This window comes from Kogia breviceps, chromosome 2 (genome assembly GCF_026419965.1).
Source record: "Kogia breviceps isolate mKogBre1 chromosome 2, mKogBre1 haplotype 1, whole genome shotgun sequence".
Classification (NCBI taxonomy): domain Eukaryota; kingdom Metazoa; phylum Chordata; class Mammalia; order Artiodactyla; family Physeteridae; genus Kogia; species Kogia breviceps.
This window is the reverse complement of record NC_081311.1, coordinates 197,807,201-197,823,218: the sequence shown is the minus strand read 5'-3', so window position 1 is coordinate 197,823,218 and position 16,018 is coordinate 197,807,201. Positions and strand designations below refer to the sequence as shown.

Here is a 16,018-nt window from a genome sequence, read left to right as displayed (position 1 = left end):
ACAAGTTAGCATTTTACCGATTTGCTTTGGTACAGACATAACATCAGACACAAAAGCTGGCGTGTTACAGCAGAGAGTTTAATATCTGACATTTTAAGATACGCCTCTTCTGTAGAATGACATTTTATACTTAGAAGCATAGAAAATGCTTCTCACAGCTAAGCTGAGAGGAGAAGTCCTTCAAATTCGATTTGAACTTGAGACTTTTTCACGTTTACCCATCCTGCTTCCTCCGCCTGCAGCCCTGCAGGCCCACCTGAGGAACACATTGGAACTGAACCAAGGTCCACTCTGCTTCCTTCTCAAGGTGCCTTCAAGGCTCATCAGGCGAGGGAGGGACCACAGCCATCACTCCCCAAACTCTGTGGACACCTGCATGCCAGCCTCCTCCCAGGCTAAGGGAACTCGCCTCTGGACGACGATTCCTGCCCCCGGCGTTCAGGGAGGGACGTGGGGAAAACTGCCAACAGCGCCCAAGCGTCGAGTTTTCAGAAAAACACTGTGAACTGAACCTCCAGCATCCTAAGTACACAGAGTCGTAACATCCAGTATTCCAGCCCAGGGCAATTCAAAGACCACTGGAGGAGGCTCACCACGGGCTTCGAGTGACGCGGGCTTTGTTCTCACTGAGGCTCAGAAATGGTGCGCAAGCTGCTTCAAGTCACCCTGTTAGAAAATGGAAGGATTGGGACGAGGTGTCTGACCGTTCTGATTGTCTGCTATTCCATTCACAGTAATAAAGCCCCCAGTTTGGATTTTCAAATGAACTATGGGCTTGCACTTGGCCTGATTTTACCCTGTAACCTAGTTTTGAGCATCAGGGGAGCAATTAAAGAATTAAAGGAGAATAAGCGACATCCTGTGCCCTACAGACTCGTAAGCATGATCCTCTGAAACACTGGTGGTGACTCAGGAAATCTGTAACTGGGCAAAGGATGGAAGAGACGCCGCGTGACCCCGGGCAGGTCCCCGCTGAGAGGAACACGCGTGTGCTGGTCCCTAGAGATGGAGGTGCTGTTTTCTGGGCACATCTGGGGTGCTGGGGGTTACGGAAAAGCCGCAGAGACTTACCCAAACTGCACCGTGCTGCTGACTCCACTCACCCTTCAAAGGCCAAATTCCATTGGATATACGGCACAAAATTTGCCGTGTAACCAATTTTAAGTATACAATTCGGTGGCGTTAACACACTGACAGTGTTTCCACAAACACCAGCACTATTTCCAAAGCTGTTTCTCACCCCAGACAGAAATTCTGTAACCGTTAAGCAGTAGCTCTCCACTCCCTCCTCCCCTGCCCCAGCCCCTGGGAACCGCTCATCTATTTTCTGTCTCTATACTTAGCCTATTCGAGATATTTCATATTAAACGAAATCATACGATGTCTGTCCTTTTGTATCTGGCTTATGTCAAGGCTCATCCATAGTGGGCACGTATCGGAACGTTATTCTTTTTATGGCTGAATGCTCTCCCACTGGATTTACGCCCCATTGCGTTTATCCACTCATCTGTACTTCTTGACTTTTAATTGGTCTCCCTGCCCCACGATCATGTGAACCCTCTGCTCAAGTGGACCTCCACGGTCTATAGAGTTCAGTCCAACTCCTCTGGCCCTCCTTGAGCACACGCACACCATCTGGCCGAGGGCTGGGATGCCAGACCTATTCCCAGATCAGATCGAAACGTCCACCATCAGATGACTAGCCCCCCACACTTCTGCTTTGAAGCCTGTGCCCGTGTTGTTACCCCTGCCTGGAATGTTCTCTTTCTGTTTCCTCAGGTCAACGCCAGTTCAAACCCCACCTGCTGCATAACCCCTTCTACTTTCCTCAGGGCACGGTGACCCCTCTCGCTCTTCTAAACTCGCAGGGGGCTTGGCACCGTGGCGTTTAATCCCCTTGGACCTATCTCTCTTCTCCTCTCCTCTTTGAAGGCAGAATTCACCCGGGTCATCTTTTTTTTACTGCTCAGTGTTGAGTTCTGGGCTCTGTAGAGAAGGGGCATATCCATCAACATCTGCCCAGCTGCGATCAGACACATCAAGAGGACGACGAGTTTTCCCGGAGAGCTGGCAGTTGGGTTATGAGGCTGTGTAAAAGGATATGAACAGTGACGAGGTGAGAGGGTGGCAGGGACACACACGCACTACCAAACGTAAAACAGATCGCTAGTGGGAAGCAGCCGCATAGCACAGGGAGTTCACCTCTGTGCTTTGTGACCACCTAGAGGGGTGGGATAGGGAGGGTGGGAGGGAGGGTGACGCAAGAGGGAGGAGATATGGGAACATGTGTATATGTATAACTGATTCACTTTGTTGTAAAGGAAAAACTAACACACTATTGTAAAACAGTTATACTCAAATAAAGATGTTAAAAAAAATTTCAGAAAGTTCCAAAAAAGCAAAAAATATATATAAATAAATAAATTATGTAATATTTAAAATTAAAATTGTTACACATATCTGTTAAAAATGCTTAAATAGAAGAATAGCCAATTTTTTTTTAAAAAAAGATATGAACATTTTCAATGAAACAAAACACCAATTATTAGGACAAAGCATAGTCACTGTGGAAACGATACTGCTCAGTTTAGAGGAAATTACAGAAAGGTGAGTCAGAATAATGATTTGGGCCTCAGATGTCCGGGGAAGCATAGAGTATGGCCACTAAACAAAATGAACCTGGCATTTTCCTGCCAGAAGAGAGAGAATCCAACACACCTGGGCATGGCAGGAAGGGACTCTGGGATAGACTTGGCAGGACAGAGAGGGGTCAGGGATGGTGGAGCAGAGCACGGGTCTCCCAGGAAGCCCAGGACTGCCCTGGGTCCTTCAGGGCACTAACCCCCAGGGCCACGTGGCTGCGCCTGGTCAGTCCCCCAGCAGCACTGCCCGGCTGAGAGTTGGAGCCTTTCCTGGACAGGGTGCTTGGTCCAGCTGTAGGGTCTGATCATAGGGTAGATAGAGTGCCTTCCTGCCTTATGTCCTCGTCTTGCTGTTAGTGGGAAGAGCAGAAGGGGGTTTGCTGGCAAAGGAGGAGGGCAAGGGGGCTGGGTCCTTGAGGGAGAAGGCGGCCCTTGGAAGCCGGAAGCAGCGCCCCATTCTGATTGGTTAGTGGCTTGCGCCCCACCTGGTGGTATGAGAAGGCCCTGCTCCTGGTGGCAGCTGGACTTGTCCTGGACTGAGGTTTGGACAGATGAGCTGCTCTGGGGTGTTTTCACTCTGGTGCAGGCCTTTCCGGAGACTCAGGTGTGAGTGAGGACCCAGGTCCCTGGGGCTGGCTGAATTACCATGCTTCACGGGAAAGCAGGGTCCGGGGGAGAGGTTCTCAGTGACTGGTGACTCGGGGAAGAAAAGAAGGTCAGGTTCTGGTCTAGTGAACTTCATGCGGATGCAGAACGGATCATTAAAACGATGTGTGGGTTCTTAGAAAAGGAAGCAGAGACAAGTGGGTTCTCTAAAACGAGGCACACCAGATGACCCTAAGCTTCAATTTCCATAGTGACTGGCCTAGTAGAAAAGGACAACGCTGCAGATGTAAGAGGGCTGTATATCAGCGACAAACTCGACAGTATCCTTACCTCGTGGACTTGTTGAGGACAAAGAGGAGACGGTGTCTGGGGAGGTTGATAACCTGTCCACCGATGCTAACTTGGACGCATCTCTAGTGCTGTTCTGGCAGCCTACTCAGCTTCCTCACAGACAATGTTTTCGTCGATGGCCTGGACCAGATTTGAGGGGTGACGTGGAATTGCATGGAAAGGTGAGCACACGGAATGACAGAGGGCTCAGCAGGTTGACTGTGGTTGACTGTGGCCGCCCAGCAGCAGATGGAAGGGGTGGGAAGCAAGGTATGGCCCCTGATGGAGTGCCTACCAGCCCCCACCTGGAAGGTTCTGCTTCATCGGTCTGTGTTGAAAGGACACTGACAGTGAGCAGAGATACAGAGGGAGTGATGGCAGGGGAACTTGAAATCTGGTATTGAAGAACGTGGTCGTGCTCACTCTGTAATTAAGGAGACCGGCAGGGAGAGGATACACGGGTTGAAAGGTTTAAAAGTCTGCTCCCGTAGAAGAGCGTTGTTCTGTTTCGCCCTGGAGCTTTGATGGAAAAGCCAACACTAATAGTGAGAGATGTCCAAAACCAGACGGACTCCGTAAAGGGGCCAGGTGGTCCCCCGCACTGCCGGAGAGTGGGCAAGAAGAGATGCTCAGGAAACGGGAATGTCCTGGGGGCTTGAAGCACCTGAGACAGAAGTAAATCAGACAACCTCTGATGGCTCTCCCAGGCCTGCCATTCCTCCAGGAACGGGGTAATGAAGCCTGAGGTCATCCTTCTCCTGGATGCTTACCTCCTCTACTCCTGGAAGGCAAGATCCGTTCATGCCAGACTCATCTTTTCCTCTTGCCCAGTGGGAACCATTGCGCTTTGCATATAACAGGCATCATTTACTATTTGCCCAAATGACTTCACATATATCCAGAGGACCGAGAAGATGAATTTGCCCAGAGACCTGGTAGCCTGATTAGTAAGCTGCATAAATTATTAAATACTGAGGACAAAGTCACCTTTTCTACTGTATCTACCTAATTAAGTAGCAATGTTTTTTTCGTAAAGGAAAAGTAGTTTGGGGAATACTCTTCTTAGTAACATTTGTCTCACAGGAAACCAAATGTTTAAACAAATATCGGTTAAGGTGGGTGTTGCTACCAACACAAAGATAATGATTAGGGGCATGGTCTTTAAAGGGAGACTAGCAGGTGGTCCGAATACCAACTCTACCATCAACTGGAGGGTGGCCTTGGATACACAGTTACTTAACCTCTCTGAGTCTCAGTTTCCACGTGTGTAAAATGAGCATGAAAATATTACTCAACTCAGAAAGTTAGTGGGACGATTTAATGAATGAGTATATATCAGGTCCTAAACTGTCCCTGGCATAGAAAAAGTGGTCCATAAGTGTAGCAACTGGCAGAGCTCATGGGATATAATCAGAGAACAACTACATTTGTTCTCCTCGTATGCAGAGTTGGGAGACCTTGTTTCACTGTCTTATACTGAGTACCTGCTCCTCCTTTTCACATGACTTGTATCTTTCGATCACTGGATTTCATCATCAGGTGTCTTATTTTCCAGAAGAGCTCATGGGATTTGGCTCATATGGAATGTGGCCTACCCAACAGTCCATACTACCTGATGTGGTTCTTTTATCTACCTCTCTCTCTCTCTTAAGGCAGGTAAATGCTGATTACGACAATAATGGCGGTCACATTTCTCAGCTGGTCCTTTTTCTATCTTGAGATGTTACAGAGTGAGGCTGTAACATCTAGAGCCACTGTAGAGGGAAGCCATCTGATATCCCAGGGATGACAGCTCCAAAAGATAGAAAGACCATCAAAGATTGATTATGTCACTGAGCCACTGAAATAATTGGCTCCAAAATAGCCTCACCTCTTTTCTTGTTAAGGGAGATTATAAATCCTCTTCTTGTTTAAGCCATGGGATACTGGGTTTTCTATTACTTGCACTTGAAAACATGCCAATTTACATGAGTGCTGTATTTCCTGAGAGCGTTCATATTTTGGAATACTAACTGCAATGAGTAGAAATATCCTGGTTCACATTTTCCCCCAAGAACTTTGTAAATACCTCTAGCTTTTCATCTGACGTTGAAAGCTACTGTGGAGAAATTCGAGGCCAGCCAGATTCTCTGTACCAGTTCTCCTTGAAGTTCAATAACATATCCAGGATATCTTAGGTGTTGGTTGCCCTATGTCAGTTTTTCCTGGAACTCGATGAGAACTTTTGATCTGTAAGTTTCATTCTTTTATTTCAGAACTGTTTCTTTAGATCTTTGAAAGAATTAATTGGAGGGCTTCCCTGGTGGCGCAGTGGTTGAGAATCTGCCTGCTAAGGCAGGGGACACAGGTTCGAGCCCTGGTCTGGGAAGATCCCACATGCCGTGGAGCAACTAGGTCCGTGAGCCACAACTATTGAGCCTGCGCGTCTGGGGCCTGTGCTCCGCAACAAGAGAGGCTGCGACAGTGAGAGGCCCGCGCACGGCGATGAAGAGTAGCCCCCGTTTGCCACAACTAGAGAAAGCCCTCGCACAGAAACGAAGACCCAACACAGCAAAAATAAATAAATAAAATTAACGTTCCCTGGCAACAGCTCTAAAAAAAAAAAAAAAAAAAAAAAAAGAATTAATTGGAGGTTTCTTTTTCAGGAATATCAAGTAAACCTTTCTAATTGCTTAAACATCTGTCTTTTCCTTTTACCTTCACTGCAGTTGATTTAAGCTTTTCCCCTAAGTCAGTAATGCAGATGAATTGTGCCCTGTCCATTCCTTGGTTTTTCTAATTTAGTTCCTATATTGGACTATTTCTGATTTTCATTTGTTGCGTTAGCTATACAACCTTCTTTTCCTTCTAATTATGTTGTTTTATATTCTCTCCCAGCACTTATTCTATTAAACTTCTATTCTTATGAACTTATTCTATAGTATAAAACACATGTAAAGAATTTTCTTCTGTTTGGTTACCTTTTTTCCGGACTAGGTTCTTCACCTGTTCTCACCCATGCTGTAATCCTTTTTTTCCTTCCCCTTTTATTGAAGTCTTGGATTTGGATAGTGGATATGCTGCTTCTTATTCATATTTAATATGGATTGCTCTTTGTATATCTTGCAGTTCCTCAAATATAATGTGAGCAAATTCTCCTTGACTGCTTTCTCACTGTATCTGACTGAGTTTGAGAGCTGGAAAATTGTATTTTTATCCACCTTTCTATAGCCTGGATACACAGTAAGGATAAGGACTGATCCACTAAATCTTTGCAAGGTCTGGGCTCTGCTTTCTCTTCTGAGATTTTGGTAAACTCTTTTACCACCATCCCTCACACTTCTTGGGAGTATATCCTATTCCTGTGACAAAATGTCCTCTGACTTTGAATCTTTGCCTCAATTCAGTGTAAAGTTCTAAAAAGTGGCAAGCCCTAGTGATTTTTTTCTAGTTCCAGAAGGGCCCTGTGGGTGGTAGTGATTGTTTCGACTAGTGATAGTTTTATCTCACCTGGATTTCCCCAGGTGGCTCACTTACCCTACTCACCTTTCATCTCAATTCTCAGATTCCTGTCTTCCTTGTATTGAAAAGTATTAGTGAGAATTCTTGGTACTTTGCCTACTTGGTACTTTCTCTCCCTAGTAGGGATTTTGGGGGGGAGTGGGGATGGGATTAGACGCCATTCTCCACTGCAGGTTTCTATTTCATTGAGGAGCTTTTGAAGTTTATGGCATGAAGTTGTACTCAATTTTTTGTTTGGCTCTCCTTTTCTTTTCCTTTTTTTTTTTTTTTACACTATTCTTTTGTTCATTTCATTAGTAATTATGGGAGAAGGGTTGTGTGATCCAGATTTATTCTGTCCTTTTTACGTGTTTGCCCTCTATATACTCTTTCAAGAGCATTTGTTCTGAAAATGTTCCTCTAGAAATTGCAGATTATAAAATTTGCAAATAAACCTCAACAGTTACCAAAGATGATGCAAGAAGAACAATGCACACAAACACAGTGACTTGCTAATAACTAACAACCACACGGCATCTTACATTGACAACGCACTGTCGCCGTATTTCATTTTCATTTAGCCCCAGAAGGGCAGCATCTGCATCTGCCCTGCAACCCCAGAACCTAAGTCTGCGCTAGCCCAGAGTAGATACCCAGTAAGGTTTCGAAGGAACGAATGACTGTTACCCCACTTTACAGATGGCAAGACTGGGGCTACCATCATTCAGGACCTCGCCCAAGGCTACATATCTGAAGGTGGATGAAAATGGTCAAACGGGAAAGCGGAACAACGGCGTGTAGGACGACGAGCGGGCGGACAGGACCTGGGGCCGATCCGGGGAACGGTGGGCGGGCCCTCCGGAAGGCGGGTACTACGCATGGTTCCTGCGAGGAGCCTTGGCCTTCAGCATTCGGCGCGGTTGCCAGGGAAACAGCAGGAGGCGGCGCAGGCGCCTGGCGCGAAAGGGGCGGGAGCGCGCCGGCGGCGCGGTGCCGCACCGCTCAGGCGTAGCGTCCGTAGCTAGGTTCCGCCTCGCGCCTTCTCACTGCCCGGCCGCAGTAAGGTTACGGAGCCTGGGGGTCTAGACGAGAAGGCTCAAATGCCCCTCTCGGCGGCTGCGCGCATCCCTGCCTATCGCCTTTCCCTTCCTGAAGTGAAAAGATAGCCCCAATCCCAGTCCCTCCCTCCAGAAGGAACTTACCCCAAAGCCCTCTGGCGGTGTCCCGACCCCTGCAGCCCTCCGCCCTTCAGAGGACGACAGAAGAGCTTCCCAGCGGGCGAGGGAAAGAGGGAAAGTAGCCAGCATGTCCAACGCGTAAGTGATGGGCTGCCCGGCCATAGCCATGGGGTGGGCTTCTCCAGACAAAAAGATAGCCTGCTGTGCTTCTTTTCCGTTGCTTTTCTCCCCCACCTCTTCTTTTTGCAGTTTTAGCAAGTAAAGATACACCTCAGCAGAGAGCATCAGCTTCTGTGGACAGGGAATGCCATACGCTTAAACCTGCCAACTGCCCTGGTGCTATCCCTGCCCCACATAGGGATGAGCTCCTCCAGGCCCAGGGCTTATGCCCTCTAAGCCCTTGTGGATGTATTTTTGAGGAAGCAGTGTCTATGCTCAGTTCATTGCCTGCTTTTTTTGTTAATCTAACCCAGTAATATACAGTGCTTTGTGAAAACACCCAGGCCCTGATATTTAAGTTAAGAAAGATCTTGAGGAAGCTTTATTGTACCACTTTGCTTTTCACCAAGAAACGCCAGTCAGGTGGCAGTGGTACCAAAGAGTATTCACCCAGCGCTGTGCCATTCACACAGCACCAGCCTAGCAGTTATTTCATAATGGTCACCTCAAACATCTATTACAGTGCTGACTCTGCAGGCACTGTTCTGAGTGCTTGAATATAATAACTCAGGACTCCCCTGTAATGTAAGAGCTGTTAATATTATTTCCATTTTACAGATGAGGACTTAGGCACAAAGAAGCTAAATAGTTCATATACAGCAAGGACACGGTGTCAACCAGGCACTGCAGCTCCAACCTGCATTCCAGCTCTCAGTAACCCTGTTCTCCAGGCCAGGAAATAAGAGCAGAGAGGCTAAGGGCTTGCCAGGTTTTGCGGGTGGGGGAGATCAGGAGTTCAGTTTTGGACGGGTTGAGTTTGAAGTGCCCATTGGACGTCAAGTGGACATAAGTAGACAACTGACTTGAATTCAGATGAGAGGGCTGTGTGTGAAATATAAATTTGACAGCTGTTGGCATAGACGGTCTTTATGAGACATGGGATGAGTGTAGACAGAGGAGAGAAGAGGTCCAAGGACTAAGACTTGGTCATCCAATGGCAAGAGATGGAGGAGGAGAGACCAGCAAAGGAATCAAAGGTGTGATCATTGAGAAGGAAACAAGATTATGGTGCCTTGGAAGCCAGGAGGAAAAGTAGAGTTTCTTGGAGGAGGGAGTAACAGACTCTTGTCAAATGCTATAAGACAAGCCAGAGGAGAGCTGAGAATTGACCATGGATTTAGCAGTATGGAGTCCAGCGGAGACCTTGACCTTCAGGGGGATGATGGAAAGATGGACTAGAATGAATGTAGGAGAGAGGAAGAGGAGAGAAATCATAGACAGCGCAGCACTGGCTTTTTTTTTTTTTTTTTTTTTTTTTTCGCGGTACACGGGCCTCTCACCGTTGTGGCCTCTCCCTTTGCGGAGCACAGGCTCCGGACGCGCAGGCTCAGCGGCCACGGCTCACGGGCCCAGCCGCTCCGCGGCATGTGGGATCTTCCCGGACCGGGGCACGAACCCGCGTCCCCTGCATCAGCAGGCGGACTCTCAACAACTGCGCCACCAGGGAAGCCCAGCACTGGCTTTTAAAAGGCATTTCGCTGTAGCTGGTGGCAAGGGAAATGGGGTCCAGAGACATATTTTTTTAAGATAGGAAACAGTAGCCTATTTGTTTGCTGAAGGGAATGGCCATTCTAAAGGAAGCGGGGTGACATGGGAGGAGGAAGGAGAAGTGGGGTGACATCCTTGCTAGCGGGGGCATGGGCCCCAGCAGACAGAGAGGGGGGCTCAGGTGGTTTATGGCGGGAAGATGAGGCAGGGTAGAGGCTGTTTGATAAAGATGCTGTTCGGTGGGTAGATGTACTGGTGGGGCCTGGAAAGATGGTGTAGATAGTAGATGGTGGTGACACTGAGGGGCCGAGGGCGATACCCTCTGATGAAATGAGGTTCCAAACTAGGGGGTGTCGGGGTGGGAGGGAGAATGGTCTGGAGGTGGAGTAAGGAGCCAGGATCTGGCCTCACTCCGTGCTGTGGTCAGAGGGCTCTGGGACGGAGGGAGGGCTGCAGGAGAGGCTGCAGGGGAGAGCCAGGCCTCCCTTAGAGCAAGAATGCCAAGGAATATTCCAGAAACAGTACAAACACCTAGATAGTAATGGAAGAATTTGAAGGTTTATCGTATATAAAATAACTTGAGGACAATTCCCATTTTGCAAGATTTTGTATCGAAGTTCCTGTTTACGTCTGAATATTTAAGTCTTTTTTTCCCCCTCCGCCCACCTATGCCTCATGCCTCCATCCCCCAGTTACAGGAAAACTGCCAAGCTGTAGAAATAACAATCTGGTCTTTTTCAGCTGTCATATTCAGTCTTCTGCACCCACAATCCTCCTAACTTCAGTATCTGTAACATTTCTAGGTCATATGTTGAAGCCTGAAACCAATCATGTACTTAAAAAAAATTCTAAGTGGTCTCATGGATAAAATACTACCTTCTCTTTACAAGGCACACTTAAAATTTCAAGAACACTTCCACATCTGTTATCCCATTCCTCAGTAATCCTGTGGGGTGTCCAGGGTAGGTGTCATTATCCAGATTTGCCACTTGAGGAAGTGAAGGCACAAGGTTAAGTGACCCTCCTGAGACCGACTACCTCAAGAGACGGGTTCTGATTTTAAGCTTGGAGCACTTACAGCTTTGCAAACCACCTCGCCGTACCCCAGAGAAATAAAAACATAGGTCCACGCAAAAACGTGTATTGGAATGCTCATAGCAGCATCATTTACAAGAGCCAAAAGGCAGAAACACCCCATGTGTCCATTCACTGATGAGCAGATAAACGAAATGTGGTATATACATGCAATGGAACATTGTTAGGCAACAGCAAGAAATGAGATGGTGATACACAGCACAACACAGTGGGCTTTGGAAAAGTTATACTGAGTGAAAGGATCCAGTCACAAAGGGCCACCTGTTATATGATTCCACTTATGTGAAATGTCCAGAATAGGCAAATAAATAGAGACAAATGAGATGAGTGGTTGCCAGGGGCTGGGAGGAAGGCGGATAAGGGCAAATAGGGAGTGACTGCTAGCGGGTGTAGGGTTTCTCTTTAGAGTGATGAAAACGTACTGAAATCAGAGAAAGGTGACGGTTGCACAACTCGGTGAATACGCTAAAAGAAATACCCCCACTGAACTGTGCACCTTAAGAGGGTGAGTTTATGGTATGTGAGTTACATCTCCATAATGGTCCTATCAAAACACCATCTTGCCACCTTCCGTGTCTCAGATCATCTTCGTGGGCACTGGCTCAGGGGAAGGATGCTGCGACCTTGGCTTTGAGGCAGGGTGGGGCTCAGGAAGGATGCTGAGACCCTGGCTTAGAGGCAGGGTGGGGCTCAGGCTGGACTGAGGTTTCGGGGGACGTGGAGGCTGCACTGGCTGGGGGTCCAGGGAGTGATAGGGTTGTAACCAGTAGACACACGTGGAGGGGCAGCAAGGCAGCGGGGAAACTGGAAAGCTGAAGCCAGTCTCCCGGGGAAAGGGTAGCAAATGCAGGGTTGCATGCTCACACAGCTACTCAGTATCTCCCCATCAGCCAACAGCCTTGCCTGGTCACCCTGAAAGACAGCAGGTGAGGAAGAAAAGAGGCTGCAGCCCAAATGTCAGGACTTGGAAGGACCAAGCCACCAGGAAGGTCTTTGGCCAAAAGTTCCAGTTAGGAGTCAGCTCTGCCCTGGCTCTGGAGGGATTCCTGCCTCTTTGACCCTGGGTAGAAGCCCGGGAGTGCACTGAACTAGGGCAACAAGGCTTCCCCAGGCTGGATCTGCCCCAAAGCAAAGTCTTAAATCCTAGGTGTGTCCCATCCATTAATTTGGCTTTTGTTTCCCCTGGTGGAAGCCTCCTTTACCCAAGATCCCTTGCTGATGATTGGTGTGGGTCTTTATGGGATTCAAGTCACCCCCCTGCAGCCTATGGAAGCAGCCTCCATGGGTGGCATATCCCACCTTAATGCTTGCTGGTGCGTTAAATGCTTTGAAGTCTGATAAATACCCTTTATCTTGTATGATCAACTCCACCCCTACATGTAGAAATTATGACTAGATTTATTTACAGAGTCTCCTGGATATTATTACCAAATTCTTGGTAATATTAAATCAGCCTGTCAGTCTCAAGAATCTGCTTTCTTTTTAACTGGTCTCTCCAGGCAGGAACAGAGACTGCCTTCTGCCTGTTCCAGCCCTCTGCAGCTAGCATTCCAGAAGTTTCTTCAGCTACGTCTTGGTCTTGTGTGGCTCTAGCCATATTTATTCTTGAATGTTTCATGTTCTTGATCAGCACTGTGAGTGGGGGTTTTGTTTTTCATATTTTTTGTCTGCATTTAGTTTTTGGGGCTTTTATCTATGTCTTGCAACTTTGCTGTATTAATTGACTTCTTACATTTTGTTACTGATTTCCTTGGATTTTGCAGTGGTGTCATTTACAAGCAGGTTTTGTAATCTTTTGTATTGATCCCTTTTCCATCTGTTTCATCCTTTTTGTACTTGTATTTTTTAGCTTTCTGGCGTGTCTCTACTGAAAATATTTATGGTCTCTGGTTTTCAGCATTTTGAAGAGGTTGTCATCATCAGCCTCTTTGGGGTGTGTGGACAGTATTCTTAACCAGGCATATGCCATAAATTAAATTTATTGAGCATCTTGGCATCTGTGAAAATAATCCACAGTTTTTACTGTCCTGTGCGGTATTTCGTTCAGCTTTCCTTAATGTTGAACTCTTGTGAATTTCCGGGGTGACCACCCCCCTATCCCCCACCCCCCATCCCCCACCCCCCACCCCCCCATCCCCCACCCCCCACCCCCCCACACTCCCCGCCCTTGGTCAGAGGGAACAATGCTTTTGATCTGGCGCTGTGTTTTGTTTGCTGAGTGGAATTTCAGATCCGAGTTCCAAACAAAATTAGCCTGTAATTTTCTTCTGTAACGTTGTCCTGCCAGGTCTAGGCCCTGAGCCCTATTTATTCTACAAAAGGAGTGGATTTTCTGTTTTATGGGAACATGTGTTGAGCCTGGTGGCACGTGGGGCCTGCGTCACCTGTCAGGTCAGTGAACACCTTGGGTCCCTGACCCCCTCTCAGATGCTGGAAGTCCGGACTTTGGTAAACTAAGAACCTGCTCGGCTTCTTTGTACCCATTTATCATGCAACGAGTGAGCTGTCCTGGGCTAAGTGGAGTTCTAACTTTTGATGGTAACTTTTCTCTGTTATAATGAAGTTGTCTATCAGAGTGCTCTTTCACTAGCAGTATTTTTAAAATATTGCCAAGTTTGGAGAAATCTGGTACTTGAACCCAAGGGATGGAGTGCCGGGGGCAATATTTAGCATCCAGCCTCAGTGCCATGCTGGGAGGGAGGAAGAGTTTCTTTTTCTTTTTTTTTTTTTTTTTTTTTTTTAATTTTATTTATTTATGGCTGTGTTGGGTCTTCGTTTCTGTGCGAGGGCTCTCCCTAGTTGTGGCAAGCGGGGGCCACTCTTCATCGCAGTGTGCGGGCCTCTCACTATTGCGGCCTCTCTTGTTACGGAGCACAGACTCCAGACGCGCAGGCTCAGTAATTGTGGCTCACGGGCCCAGCCGCTCCGCGGCATGTGGGATCTTCCCAGACCGGGGCTCGAACCCGTATCCCTTGCATTAGCAGGCAGATTCTCAACCACTGCGCCACCAGGGAAGCCTGGAAGAGTTTCATTTTTAGCTATAAATCTTTGTTTCCTTGTGGTGTCCAGCACTCCTCTGCCCGGGGGTTTGTCCTGACAAACTGGAGGCAATAAAGTTTCAGAGCCTGTACTCTGGAGCCTGGCTGCCTGGGTGCAAATCCTGTGCTCAAATCACACAACTTCGGGCAGTAACTTCTCTGTGCCTTGGTTTCCTCATCTGTAAACTGGAGTAATAATAATACCCACCTCATAGGGTTTTGAGAATTACATGAGTTAATATATGTAAAGTACTTAGAACAGAGACTGATATGATGTAAATATGAGCTGTTACCCGTCAGCATCACCAAAACCGTGAAGACTTCACATCAAGAGAAGCTTTTCACTTTTGGCCGGGAAGATAAAAATCTCCCCTCTCTGCTCTAAGCACATAAAAATGATGGAAACAGCAGAAATGAATACAACGTTGTATACCAACTATACTTGAATAAAATAATTTTTTAAGTATAGAAATTAGTATAGAAACAGTAACAGATTTAAGTTCTTTTCCTGTTTTATGAGCACTAACATGTCAGTAGGTTTAGAAATTAAACTGAAGTCCAGCGAACTGAGGTTTTGTTCATATTATGATTTCCATATTTATCTTTCTCTAAAATTAAGGATGTTGCTTTGTTCTTAAATTATTCCAAGTACTCAGAATTAACAAAGGAAATGTTTCTTTTGAATTCAAGGTGATTTATTTAGAGATCAGAGGTAGCTCAGTAGAGTCTAGCGCAAAAAATGAAGTGACAACACAGTACTTGATTTTGAAAAATGTTCAGAGTATAGCTAGGTGGCTTTCCATATTTAAATAACCTAGTGTATGACATCTACTTAGTAAATGTTAATTATTTTATTTTTAATTTGGAATCTCGATCAATAAAACAACAATCAAATTATAAAAAAAGATCGAAAAATATTTTAAGTATTTTTTTATCGAAAAATTTTTTTATCGAAAACTTTTATTTTTTAATACTTTTATTTATATTTTAAATTTATATTTATAATATACTAATATTAGTATATTAGTTTATATTTTATTTATATATTTTTATTATATATATTTAATATATTTTTTTATATATTTATATATATGAGTATATATTTAATAGTATAATATTAAATTATAAAATAAAACGAAAATATTTAAAATTGAAAATAAAACACTTTATTTATTTTTAATCCAAGTTGAAAATCTCTGCACCAAGAGCAGAGTGGAAATCCAGGGCAGTGAGCAGGCCAAACCAGGAGGCCTAGTCGGTCCTGGCACAGGGGCGGACAGTGCACCCTGGGATCGCAGCTCCTGAAAGGCCTGGGATCAGACCCTCCAAGAGGGCTGGAGCTGGACTCCCAGGGAATCCGGGGCAGGACCGCCCTTCCCAGCTGGGTCAGAGGCAGAGAGGGAAGGGCCACAGCCCATTCTGGGTCATAGTGGGAACCAGCTTTTCAGCCAGAAGGCAAGCTGTGGAACACATAAACTCAGAATACATAAAGAAGCCCCACAATTTAGTAGAAAAACAATCCCCCGTAAAAACAGGTAAAACAAATGGCTGAACAATCGAAGGAAGAGAAATTGCGGAGGACCAGTTGCACGTGGAAAGACACTGTCTCGGTAGCAACCGGGAAAATGGACACAGAAGTCCTGTTTCTTACCGGTCATCGCGGCACACGTTCTGGTTGTGTGTCTCAGGGCGGTGGCAGGGGCTCTTTTATCCTGGGGAGAGGTGGAGCTGGCAGTGTGGTTTGAATCGTGGTTTCAGCCCAGAATCGCGTAGACGCGCCTCTGAGGGGTATCTTCTCCCTCCCACCCCAGTGGAGCGGTGAGAGCCTTCCCCGGGGACGCTTCGAGGATGACACGCAGCATGGAGCGTGGCAGGCGGTCAGTTTCAGCGCGAGATGGTCACACCCACGGGAAGGTGGGGAGCATGCTTGAGGAAGGGCAGA

At 46.6% G+C, this 16,018-nt stretch overlaps 1 protein-coding gene across 3 annotated transcripts in view; it reads left to right on the top strand.

Moving 5' to 3' along the window:
• The first annotated feature begins 8,029 nt into the window (after positions 1–8,029).
• IQCA1 (IQ motif containing with AAA domain 1) overlaps positions 8,030–16,018 on the top strand; it is a 171,929-nt gene continuing 163,940 nt past the window's right edge. For all 3 annotated transcript variants that reach the window (XM_059053485.2, XM_067027217.1, XM_067027215.1), the window contains exon 1: positions 8,030–8,374. In XM_059053485.2, the coding sequence (XP_058909468.1) occupies positions 8,364–8,374 (11 nt within the window). In that variant the 5' untranslated portion in view covers positions 8,030–8,363. The remainder of the gene's footprint in view (positions 8,375–16,018) is intronic.